This window comes from Theropithecus gelada, chromosome 10, assembly GCF_003255815.1.
Source record: "Theropithecus gelada isolate Dixy chromosome 10, Tgel_1.0, whole genome shotgun sequence".
Taxonomy (NCBI): Eukaryota; Metazoa; Chordata; class Mammalia; order Primates; family Cercopithecidae; genus Theropithecus; species Theropithecus gelada.
This window is the reverse complement of record NC_037678.1, coordinates 74,112,353-74,124,517: the sequence shown is the minus strand read 5'-3', so window position 1 is coordinate 74,124,517 and position 12,165 is coordinate 74,112,353. Positions and strand designations below refer to the sequence as shown.

Genomic DNA, 12,165 nt, shown 5'->3' with positions numbered 1-12,165 from the left:
GGGACCTGTTCTGACTGTGGCCTCCCACCTTCGGGAAGCATCCGCGCCGCCCATCTGCCCCAGGGAGTCCCAGCTGTGCAGCGCTTCCCTTGAATGTCTCTCTGTCCTCCCATCCAGTGCCCGGGATCCGGCAGCGCCGTCGAGGCAGGGCGCCCCGAGGCGGGACCCAGTTGTTCGTGGGCCATGTGGGGTCACTCCCTTTCGGGAGTCCTCTAGCTCTTTACGCTGTGTGAGTGGGGCAGCCCAGACGCCTTGAGGAGCTCCAGGACCGGTGCCTATGAGGTAGTCCCTGCTGGTGGTGGGCCCCAGTCCCAGACTGCAGTGCGCTATTTCTTTCTGGGGTTCGTGTGAGCGTGGGCCGCCAGAATGGTGCCGACAAGCTGATTTTGGGTGATTCTTATCATTTATACAGATAGTGGCCCCGCAAAAACCATTTACGCAGGGCCCCGCTTACGCCAGATGATTGCCTGCCACTTCTGGGCATCGCTTCTCACTTCTCGTGGGGATGGGAGCATCTCCCTGGAGGGCCCTTTGCAAAGGCCAAGCGCTGGCCAAAGGCACACCACTGGACGCATTTCCTTCCTTCTGGGGAGATGACCAGAAATGGAGGATCCAAAGGGGGTCCTGGAGGGAGGACGGAAAGGGCATCTCCGGATCTGGGCAGCCCCAGGGCTGCCGGCTCCCCGAGGAGAATACGAGTTGGGGGCGAGGAGCTGGAGGGGAGGTCAGGGCGCGCGTCAAGCCTTGGCTTCTCCACCCTAGCCCCAGCCCGCGGGCTATCGCTCCGGCTTCTCTCTCCGAGTTATGTAACCCCGGGACGGGACGTGGCAGCTGGGTGAGTGAGGGAAGGAGTAGGGGAGGGAAGGGAAAGGAGAGGAGGGGCGTGGCCGGGGTTGGTGATGGTGGTGGGAAGCGCCGTCACGCCGCCTCTTTTTGGGCCCCTTGAGTTGTCTTTCAGGAGGATTCCGGGACCAGCCCTCTCCCCAGGCGCCGGGTGGGCCCCCAGCCCCGCCCGCCGCCTCATTTTCCCTTCACTCTTTTCTCTCTTCTGTCCCACCTGCCCTGACAGGGGGCCTCTGGCTCTGGATAGCTTTTCCTCTCGGGTTGTAGTTTCCTTCCCAAAGTTCTCAGCTTTGCTACCTCGCCCAAGTCAATTAGCCGCTCTAAGCCTCAGTTTACCAGTTTGTAAAATGAAGTTTGATTGAGAGGCCACGTGCAAAAGTCTTGGCATAGCGCATGGTACAAAGTAGATGCCTGCTGCGGGCTGAGGGCCTCAAGGGGCTAAGTGAAATGGTATGTGCCAGGCGGGGTGTCAGAGCCCCGGCAGCGCAGCTAGGAGTGGTTGGCTCCCTGGTGGTAAAAGAGTTTACCAATAGCAGTATAGGTTTGAAAAGTTTTATTAGATGGAAAGAACTCCGCAGCAGAGCACAGCAGGGCGCTTCAACAAGAGAGGCCTGAGTTCACTTGCAGGGAACTGAAGGGTAATTTTGACCACATTAGTTACGTAAGTCATAGTAAATGATATTCTGAGTTCCTCAGATAAGGGGCTTTGCCTCCTGATGGTCTGCTTGATGACCACCAGGTGGTCCTTGCTCTTCTCATTTTCCTGCTGATAAATATTTTGGGCAAATCTTTGACCCTTTGTATTTCTCCATGCCCATGTCTACTTGTCTGTTAGGATCCCAAGAAAGGGAAAATGGCACAGTGAAGAGGGGTGCCCAGTCTGTCTGGCTACTTCCTGCTGAAAAGGGGCGTTGAAAGGATTAGTTGCATTTTTTCCTTTCCTGCTTTCTGTCATGAAGGGAATGAAGGGTCATGAAACACTTGTTCGTGGAGGGAAGGCCAGATTCCAGGAAGAGGACCCATGAAAATAGAAGTTGCTGTTGCAGGCTGGTATTGGGATTGCATAGTCATCTGTAGGTGGAATCATTATAAGCTGGAAGATATAAGCGTTAAAAGGCAGGAATTACAGGCATGCACCTCTGTGCCCACAAATTTTTGTGTTTTTAGTAGAGACGGGGTCTCACCATGTTGGCCAGGCTGGTCTCCAACTCCTGACCTCAGGTGATCAGCCTGCCTTACCTTGGTCTCCCAAAGTACTAGGATTACAGGCATGAGCCACCACATCTGGCCCCGGGGTTTCAATTTGTGTATTTATGCATGGCCTCCACCAGTCTAGCTTGGAAAAGGGCAGGGCTTTCAGATAGTTCCATACATACAAAATTATTATTTCTTTTTATTTTATTTTATTTGAGACGGAATTTCGCTCTTGTTGCCCAGGCTGGAGTGCAGTGGTGCAATCTCAACTCACCGAAACTTCCGCCTCCCAGGTTCAAATGATTCTCCTGCCTCAGCCTCCGGAGTAACTGGGATTACAGGCATGCACCACCATGCCTGGTTAATTTTGTATTTTTAGTAGAGGCGGGGTTTCTCCATGTTGGCTAGGCTGGTCTCAAACTTCCGACCTCAGGTGACGCACCCGCCTCAGCCTCCCAAAGTGCTGGGATTACAGGTGTGCGCCACCACGCCCAGCTATTGTTTCTTATAATTAGAAAACTTAACAGGTTTTATTACATATTTTTTTCATTCCTTCCAACGGAGAAGTTACCATAGTTACCGTATGATCCTGTCTACCCCTACCTCTGTTTGGGCTAGCATTGGCGGCCTGGTATTGCCAATAGGTTCTGTGCTGGGGATAGCTTCTGCCCAGTTCTGTTATTAGGATTGGGAGCATGAGTTTCATCTGCCCACGCTAAAGACTACATGTGTGATTTTTTTTTTTTTTTTTTTTTGAGTGTGTGAACAGCAGGTAGTTAATACCACAAATACATCTTGCCAGGTTAAATCCAAGGTGACAGTTAAAGTCCGAAATTCTTGAATGAACTTAGAGGGATCCTGACTAAATGAACCAACTTGGATTGAATTTGCAAAAGATCAGACATGATCAGAAAAGGGACATGAACTCAACTTGTTCCCAAATCTTCATTAGCCATCTCAGCAAGAGGCAAAGTATTTTGGGGATTTCTCTGAGGACTCTGTGCTGGTAGCATGTGTGACTCCCCTGAGAGTATGTGAAGGGGAGAAAGTATATGGGTATGTGGGTGGGAGATTGACTAGAGAATGGAGCAGATGGAGAGGGTGTAGGTGAAGAGTGAGCAGGTTGAGGAGGGTATAATAGGCAAAAGGAAGGATCATCTAAGACATCAGAATCGGGGAGGGAGGAAGTTCCTTGGAAGCATACATGACAATTTTTATGTAATTTTGGGTTACATAAGCAAAAAAGACCTGAACATATGGGACTTCTGAACCTTTCCAAGGTTCCGGCAAAAAATCAGTTAAGTTGTAAAATAACATTGCAATCCAAGGTTTCATTAATTGGCCAAATTGATTGATTAGGGAGCTTGTATTGAACCCAAGCAATATTACAAACAAAGTATTTGCTTTTTAAAATCTTATTTATTTTTTATTTTTATTTTTTGAGACGGAGTCTTGCTTTGTTGCCCAGGCTGGAGTGCAGTGGCGCCATCTTGGCTCACTGCAACCTCCACCTCCTGTGTTCAAGTGATTCTCCTGCTTCGGCCTCCGGAGTAGCTGGAATTACAGGCACTCATCACCACGCCCAGCTAACTTTTGTATTTTTTTTTTTCTTTAGACATTGTTTCACTCTTTCGCCCAGACTGGAGTGAAGTGGCATTCCAGTTGGCCCACTGCAACCTCCATCCCCAGGTTCAAGCGATTCTCCTGCCTCAGCCTCCGGAGTAACCGAGATTATAGTGCCCACCACCGCGGCCGGCTAATTTTTTTTTTTTTTTTTTTTCTGTATTTTTAGTAGAGACAGGGTTTCGCCATGTTGGCCAGGCTGATCTCGAACTCCTGACCTCAGGTGACCCACCCGCCTCGGCCTCCCAATTTGCTAGGATTACAGGTGTGAGTCACTGTGCCCAGCCAATTTTTGTATTTTTAGTAGAGTCGGGGTTTTGCCATGTTGGTCAGGCTGGTCTTGAACTCCAGACCTCAGGTGATCTGCCTGCCTTGGCCTCCCAAAGTGCTGGGGTTACAGGCATAAGCCATTGTGCTCAGCCTTATATGCTTATTTTTAAGAGTTTGTGGGTCAAAATGAGACCAATGGGACTATTTTTAAGGAGGCAATCCAAGGACGAGTTGGATGGAACTGAATTAATTGAACCCATGTTGGGTTTAGACAAGGAACTACAAGATCCCTGAGGCATCCCTGTGTAGAACTGAGATCAACCGCTTCCAGGACAAGGCTTATGGAGTGTTAAAATGAAAGTGCCTTGCCACTTTGACAGGCAATAGCTCTTTCGTCTTGGCCTTGGGGTAACACTGGGGGATGGCCCTTGGCCAGAAACTGTCAATTGCCAAGCTGAGAACTCAAGCTGGTTCACTGGCAGTCCGAAAACAGAAAAGAGCCCTAGCCAGTCCCTCATCCCTAAGGGCAAGGACAGCCAGGTATCCCTTCTCTAGGGCTTCAGGATCCCACCGAAGAGCTGCGTCCGCGGGGACCGTCAGTTCCCCAAAGAGTAAAGAATCAGACCGTGGAAGGAAACAGAGAGAAAAAGGAAGAGGGAAATCCCAGTGAAGTCCCCGTATGGGCCACCAAGATGCCAGGCGAGGTGTCAGAGCTCCGGAACAGGGGAGTGGTTGGCTCCCTGGTGGTAAAATAACTTATCAACAACAGTATAGGTCTGAAAAGGAAAGTTTTATTAAATGGAAAGGACGCTGCAGCAGAGCGCAGTGGGCGCTTCAGCAAGAGAGGACTGAGCTCCCTGCGGGGAACTGCAGGGTAATTTGGACCACATTAGTCACTTAGGTCATGGTAAATGGTTACATTTGTCTATATTTTGGTGCCTTGATGTCAGCAAAGGTTGCACAATGGGTCTTAACGTGCACGCATTACGGAAATGTACAGACATTCCAGTTACTTATAAATTCTTGGGAAGGAAGCTTGGCACCAGATGTGGCTTTAGACAATAGAGAAGTGTCATGCTGAATTCCTCAGATAAGGGGCTTTGCCTCCTATTAGTCGGCTTGATGGCCACTAGGTGATCTTTGGTTTCTTCAGTGTGGCTTTGTAGAATGTAAAGGCGCAGCGCGCCAGTGAGGCTGGTTAGCCCCAGACGGCCGAGAGGAAGGGCAGAGTCGGCGGTCCCGAGACCTGGGGCGGCCCCTTGGAGGTCAGCCGCGCTCGCTCCTCCCGGCCCTCTCCTCCTCTCGGAGGTCCGAGGCGGGCAGCGGGCTGTGGGCGGGCAGGAGGCTGCGGAGGGGCGGGGGGCAGGAAGGGGCGGGGGGCTCCGCGCATTCGGCAGGAAGAGACCGACCCACCACCCGCCGCGGCCCGCGCGCCCCTTCCACTGAATCCCCGCCATGTGGGGGCTCCTGCTCGCCCTGGCCGCCTTCGCGCCAGCCGTCGGCCCGGCTCTGGGGGCGCCCAGGAACTCGGTGCTGGACCTCGTACAGCCCGCGACCACCAAGGTCCCAGGCTCGATCCTGGCCCGGAACAGCAGCCTGGCACAGCTGCCCGCGGAGACGGCTAACGGTGAGTTCCACGACCGCGGGTTCGCTCCCCCGCAAGCCGACTGCCCGGCTCCCCTGCCCCGTCGGGCGACCCTTCCCTAACATACGCGGGCACACGCACACTCACACCCCCACACACGTACACTCACACTCATCCCACACGCATACTCGCACCCACACCCGCACTCACACTCACATGCACATTCACACACGCATACACGCACGCGCGCGCGCACACACACATACACACTCACACTAACAGTGCACACACACACTCACACTCACACTCCCTCAACTCCCTGCTGGGAGCAATGGCTGCTGACTCGGCAGCCCCGGTTCCCTGCCAGACCTAGTCAGCAGTCCCAGGACAGGCGCCAGTGGGATGCTGCCTCTTCCAAGCCCCAAAACTTCCCTTTCACCAAAGACGAAACAGGCCAGAACCGGCAGGAGGGGAGACAGAGGGGTAAAAGCTCTCAAGGTGTAGAGCAAGACTGTGTAGGAGAGAGTTTGAAGGCGAGGGCTGGAGAGAAAGAACAAAAGGAAAGAAGGGAGAGCCCCTCGCTGAGGCTGCCGGGAGGATGGGGCAGAGCCGGAGAGGAAGGCAGCCTGACTTCCCAGCTTTCCAGATGTGGAATAGGAGTGGAGGAGCGCAAGCGGATGGCACTCAGGGGCTTCTAGAGGAGGCAAGTGGAAGTGGGCCTTGAAGGGTGATGTCAGGAGAGTCTGGAGAGAGAGAGAGAGAGAGAGAGAGAGAGACAGACAGACAGACAGACAGACCGACAGACCGAGAAGGAAGCGGCGGGCAAAGGCACAGGGGCACCAGATGCAGAAATGAGCAGCCTGTTCTGGAGGCAGCTGTGGAGCTTCGATGGGTACCCCCAACGCCTGCCCTGTGCAGAGCCTTGTGCTGAAGGGCAGGCGGGCAGGCTGGTGGGCAGGTGGGCAGGCCCAGCCCTGAAAACCTCAGCACCCAGGCAGACAGGGATTCCAGGACAGGCCATCTGAACCCAGAGGGCAGACACAACAATGGAAGCGGCACAGGGGTTTTGGGGCACGATGCTGAGTCTGGAGCTAAGAAAGCCTCCTTGGAAAGGCATCTGGGCTGAGATGCAAACGAAGAATGGGAATTAGGTGAAAAAAATCAGAGGCGAGGGGTAGCATTACAGGGGAGGGGATAGCTAGTGCAGAGACCTGGAGGTAAACTGGCAGACTCAGCTCTTTGGAGCAACCAAACAGTTTCTAGAGGCTGGGTGCAGCTCTCCATTGGATTAGAGGTTCAGAGGGAGGCTGGCCAAGCATGTAGTCACATCAGGGAGGAGAAGGAGGAGCCAAGGAAGTGACTGGAGAGGCAGGTTGGGGTCAGATTGCAGGCCTTTGATGTCATGTGAAGGCTGTTAGATCCTGGCGGTGTGGCCTGCTGTGGGCTCTCATGTCTTCTTGGGCTGGCAGATCTTTCCATCCGGGGTTTCACCATTCTTCCTTTCCCCATGCTGTGCCTCTCGGACCCCAAGGGACCTCAGAACAGCATGTCCGGATTCGAATCATCAAGAAGAAAAAGGTCATTATGAAGAAGCGGAAGAAGCTAACTCGCCCCACCCCCCTGGTGACTGCCAGGCCCCTTGTGACCCCCACTCCAGCAGGGACCCTCAACCCCGCTAAGAAACAAGAAACAGGTACTTCCTCTCCAGGGGCCCAGCCCAGACTTGCAGCCCGTAGGGCACTTTACCAACACAGCTCTTGGTCTCATGGGCACCGGCATGCCCCTTGCTTGCCTAGCACAGGAGCAAGCTTAGACTCAGCTTCCCATCTTCCCTGGCTACCCTCCCTCTGGTCCTGTCTCACTGCTCTATCCCCGCCCCAGGCTGTCCTCCTTTGGGTCTAGAGTCCCTGCGAGTTTCAGATAGCCGGCTTGAGGCATCCAGCAGCCAGTCCTTTGGTCTCGGACCACACCGAGGACGGCTCAACATTCAGGTCAGTAATCCTGGCTCAGTGCCATGGTCTCAGGGTAGGGAAGGCAGCCCCTGGGAGCGTCTCTCCTGCCTCCTGTCTGTCCTGGCCTGCCCCACTCTGTCCACCTGAGCCTGACCACCATGTCCTGTGTCTGCAGTCAGGCCTGGAGGATGGCGATCTATATGATGGAGCCTGGTGTGCTGAGGAGCAGGACACTGATCCGTGGTTTCAGGTGGACGCTGGGCACCCCACCCGCTTCTCGGGTGTTATCACACAGGGCAGGAACTCTGTCTGGAGGTGAGGCAGACTAACCCTAGGTCAGGAGGTCACAGAAGGACTGGGGTGGGAGTCCTGGGGGCACTGATGATCTCTCTCCACCTCTCCTGCCAGGTATGACTGGGTCACATCATACAAGGTCCAGTTTAGCAATGACAGTCGGACCTGGTGGGGAAGTAGGAACCACAGCAGTGGGATGGATGCGGTGAGTGGCCCCACTGTGACTGGACCCTCCATCCTGGGAGTTGGGCACCCAGTCCAGGCTAGGCTGAGGCTCCTCTGAGGACAAGGAATAGATGCCTGCTTGGGCTTCCAGGGGGGTGGGGCTTGTTGTCAGGAGGGTAGCACACAGCAGGCACCATTGGGAGCCAGCTGCTTTAGGACATGCCCACATCCTCCCTAGATAATGCCACCACAGGGTGGGTGCTACTTCATGGTACAGCTTCCTCCTGGCATGCCCCTTCTGGCGCAGGGCCACTCGTCCACATCACTTCTTGCCTCGTGGTTCTGACTTCCATGTCTCATGGACTTCTTTTTACCCCAGGCTACAATGTGGAGTCCTGGCCAGCTCTAGGATTGGTTTCCCCTGAGTCACGTGGCCAAACTGGTCTAATGAACTGTGTCCAACCCAGAGAGCAGAGCTGCCTAGGGCTGCCCATTGGCAGGGGCTGTGGGCCGGGGTCTGTGATGCACAGTACAAGTCTCTAGCTGAGCCCACTAAGGTGGGGAAACAGTGAGCTTGGAGGCCTGAGCTCGTTCCCTGGGTCCTGGGTCAGGCTTCTGGGGTTTGAGCAGCCACAACAGAGAACTTGGCTGCCCCCAGGTATTTCCTGCCAATTCAGACCCAGAAACTCCAGTGCTGAACCTCCTGCCGGAGCCCCAGGTGGCCCGCTTCATTCGCCTGCTGCCCCAGACCTGGCTCCAGGGAGGCACACCTTGCCTCCGGGCAGAGATCCTGGCCTGCCCAGTCTCAGGTGGGCAGTCAGGCCAGGGCTGGTTGGGCAGGGCCTGGATGCAGGGTGCATCCTTCACTGTGGACATACCCTTTACCATAAACTCAACCTCCACCAGACCCCAATGACCTATTCCTTGAGGCCTCTGCACCGGGATCCTCTGACCCTCTAGACTTTCGGCATCACAATTACAAGGCCATGAGGAAGGTCAGATATAACCCCTATGACCTGGGAAGGAGGACCTACCCATCTCATGTCCCCTTCCCACCAGGGCATAACCTGCTGTGACTGTGCTTGTTTGCCCCCGCCGCCTCCTGATGTCTCAACCTTCTCTCCTGTGGACCCCTAAGCTCTGTCCCACTTTCCCTTATTATGGTGCCTCCCCTGTCCTGCCCCTTCCTCCCGGCTCTGCTGCCGCTCCCCTCCTGTGCCATGATGGGATGCCCCCTCTGCCCTCGCTGACTTTTTAAGTCTTTCCATGGCACACGTGATCTGCCCTGGGCATACCCCTCCCATGCCTCATGCCATGCTACACTGTGCCCGCCAGCTGATGAAGCAGGTCCACGAGCAATGCCCCAACATCACCCGCATCTACAGCATCGGGAAGAGCTACCAGGGCCTGAAGCTGTATGTGATGGAAATGTCGGACCAGCCTGGGGAGCATGAGCTGGGTACTGGCAAGGGGAGTGGGGAGAGGTAGGCACAGGGCAGGGCCCCGGGCATGAGCCTGCTGCAAGCCCCCGTGTATCCCCAGGGGAGCCTGAGGTACGCTACGTGGCCGGCATGCATGGGAATGAGGCCCTGGGGCGGGAGTTGCTTCTGCTCCTGATGCAGTTCCTGTGCCATGAGTTCCTGCGAGGGAACCCACGGGTGACCCGGCTGCTCACTGAGATGCGCATTCACCTGCTGCCCTCCATGAACCCTGATGGCTATGAGATCGCCTACCACCGGGTAGGCCACCCAGCACGAGGGTCACTCTGTCCTTCTGCCCTGGTGCCTGGACCTGCTCGGCTTGAACAAGCCCCTTCCCTGGCAGGGCTCAGAGCTGGTGGGCTGGGCCGAGGGCCGCTGGAACAACCAGAGCATTGACCTTAACCATAATTTTGCTGACCTCAACACACCACTGTGGGAAGCACAGGATGATGGGAAGGTGCCCCACATCGTCCCCAACCATCACCTGCCATTGCCTACTTACTACACCCTGCCCAATGCCACCGTGAGTATTCTTAAGGCAGCAGTGGAGGGCTGTGGGGGGCGGACCTTGTCTCTGTCTCCTGCCCCTCCTGACCTGCCCCATCCAGGTGGCTCCTGAAACACGGGCAGTAATCAAGTGGATGAAGCGGATCCCCTTTGTGCTAAGTGCCAATCTCCACGGCGGGGAGCTCGTGGTGTCCTACCCATTCGACATGACTCGCACCCTGTGGGCTGCCCGCGAACTCACACCCACACCAGATGATGCTGTGTTTCGCTGGCTCAGCACTGTCTATGCTGGCAGTAATCTGGCCATGCAGGACACCAGCCGCCGACCCTGCCACAGCCAGGACTTCTCCGTGCACGGCAACATCATCAATGGGGCTGACTGGCACACAGTCCCCGGGAGTATGTGCCTGAGGGTGGAGTTAGCCCTGGCCCCGTAGCCCCTGCCCGGATAAGACAGCCTGCGGTTGCGTACAGTGCTGGCATCAGTTCTCACCCTGAAGTGTCCCTCAGAGAAGGGAGGGTAGCGGGAAGATGGGACTGCATCCTGCTTGCTTAGGCACCAGTGTCTGTGGTACCCTTAGGCATGAATGACTTCAGCTACCTACACACCAACTGCTTTGAGGTCACTGTGGAGCTGTCCTGTGACAAGTTCCCTCATGAGAATGAACTGCCCCAGGAGTGGGAGAACAACAAAGACGCCCTCCTCACCTACCTGGAGCAGGTTGGCTCTGCGTCCCAGTCCCCAGCCTGCCTGAATCACTCCTGCTGTCCATTTAGCCTACAGCTCCTACCAGGTGTTCTTCTAAGGTCCAGCTGAGCATTCAGACTCACAAGATGCCATGGGCCATGCTTGGTATCAGATTGTCTTGGAAGCACACGGGACAGGAGTGCAGTTGGCTGGCAGCGTGGCACCGTGTTAGAGCCGGTGGGAGGAGCCTCCATTGCAGTCTAGGTGGTGGTCCATGGCGCTGCCCCAGAGCTGTCCTCAGGAGAGACTCATGTGAGGCAGGTGCAGGAGCTGTCCTGGCATAGAAGCTTCATGTTCCATGGAGCTCATAACCCTTGTAATGGCTCCATAAGCAGAGCTTCCAAAGCTTCTACCAAAGACAAGCCTAATAACCTGGGAAAGCCTAAGGATAGATAAGCCTTCTTACCAGGTATTTATCGTTTTCTTAGTCCAGATGTGATTTATCAATCAAGATTTTTTTTTTTTTTCCCAGAAGTATTGTCACCTAGGCACATAGTAGACCTACCACTTTGATCAGGTTTGCAGGGCAACAGAGCCAGCAAGTTAACTAAATGTCACGTTCTCCTGCAGAAGGGGAAGGGCTCTGATAACCTTTTCCCACACAGGTGCGCATGGGCATTGCAGGAGTGGTGCGGGACAAGGACACGGAGCTTGGGATTGCTGATGCTGTCATTGCCGTGGATGGGATTAACCATGATGTGACAACGGGTGTGTTTGACTGGGAGGGCAAGGGAAGGGGCTGGAGGGCTGGAGGCCCAGGAAGAAGCAAAAGATCATTGATTGGGTCCTGATCATGTCCTTCACTCTCCTCAGCGTGGGGCGGGGATTATTGGCGTCTGCTGACCCCAGGGGACTACATGGTGACTGCCAGTGCCGAGGGCTACCATTCAGTGACACGGAACTGTCGGGTCACCTTTGAAGAGGGCCCCTTCCCCTGCAATTTCATGCTTACCAAGACTCCCAAACAGAGACTGCGCGAGCTGCTGGCAGCTGGGGCCAAGGTGCCCCCGGACCTTCGCAGGCGCCTGGAGCGGCTAAGGGGACAAAAGGATTGATACCTGCGGTTTAAGAGCCCTAGGGCAGGCTGGACCTGTCAAGACGGGAAGGGGAAGAGTAGAGAGGGAGGGACAAAGTGAGGAAAAGGTGCTCATTAAAGCTATCGGGCACCTTAGCTCATCTTTGTGTTGTCTCTATGCCCCAGGTCCTCCCCCTGGGACGGGCCTCAGTTCCTATTCTGCACACTTGCACACTCTCATCCGTTGGCTTCTGGACACATTGTGTGAAAAGAGGATCCCACCTGGGCTCTTCTTGAACCAAGGACCTGGCAGAGCAACTCATTTCTGCTGATCAGCTTCTGCTACAGGTACCATTACGGTGCTGCCAGGCATTCTGTAAGCGCCTGCTCATTGCCAGGTGTGCAAGGAATCAGGATCAGCAGTGCCTGCACTCAAACTCCTGGGGCTCCTAGTCAAGGGAAAGGACAGTTCAGTATATTATGAGGCA

General features: G+C 55.0%; 1 protein-coding gene across 2 annotated transcripts; it reads left to right on the top strand.

Moving 5' to 3' along the window:
- Positions 1-4,998: 4,998 nt before the first annotated feature.
- CPXM1 (carboxypeptidase X, M14 family member 1) lies at positions 4,999-11,833 on the top strand. 2 transcript variants are annotated; one of them, XM_025400750.1, is made up of 14 exons: positions 4,999-5,557; positions 7,047-7,208; positions 7,397-7,506; positions 7,643-7,782; positions 7,876-7,966; positions 8,585-8,735; positions 8,833-8,921; positions 9,262-9,385; positions 9,469-9,665; positions 9,751-9,930; positions 10,016-10,089; positions 10,494-10,635; positions 11,268-11,370; positions 11,476-11,833. In XM_025400750.1, exons 1-14 carry the CDS (start codon positions 5,386-5,388, stop codon positions 11,715-11,717), a joined length of 1,977 nt encoding a protein of 658 aa, XP_025256535.1. In that variant the 5' UTR covers positions 4,999-5,385; the 3' UTR covers positions 11,718-11,833. The 2 variants fall into 2 exon arrangements, with proteins under 2 accessions (XP_025256535.1, XP_025256534.1); XM_025400749.1 differs by having other exon boundaries at positions 10,016-10,313; positions 10,496-10,635.
- The last annotated feature ends 332 nt before the right edge of the window (positions 11,834-12,165 follow it).

What these genes read in the sequence shown, in the direction of transcription:
- CPXM1 (XM_025400749.1), top strand. Translation starts at nt 5,386, where the DNA reads ATGTGGGGGCTCCTGCTCGCCCTGGCCGCCTTCGCGCCAGCCGTCGGC. An exon ending in CCTGGCCTGCCCAGTCTCAG is followed by an intron (nt 8,736 to 8,832) that starts GTGGGCAGTCAG and finishes AACCTCCACCAG; the next exon opens with ACCCCAATGACCTATTCCTT. An exon ending in GCCTGGGGAGCATGAGCTGG is followed by an intron (nt 9,386 to 9,468) that starts GTACTGGCAAGG and finishes GTGTATCCCCAG; the next exon opens with GGGAGCCTGAGGTACGCTAC.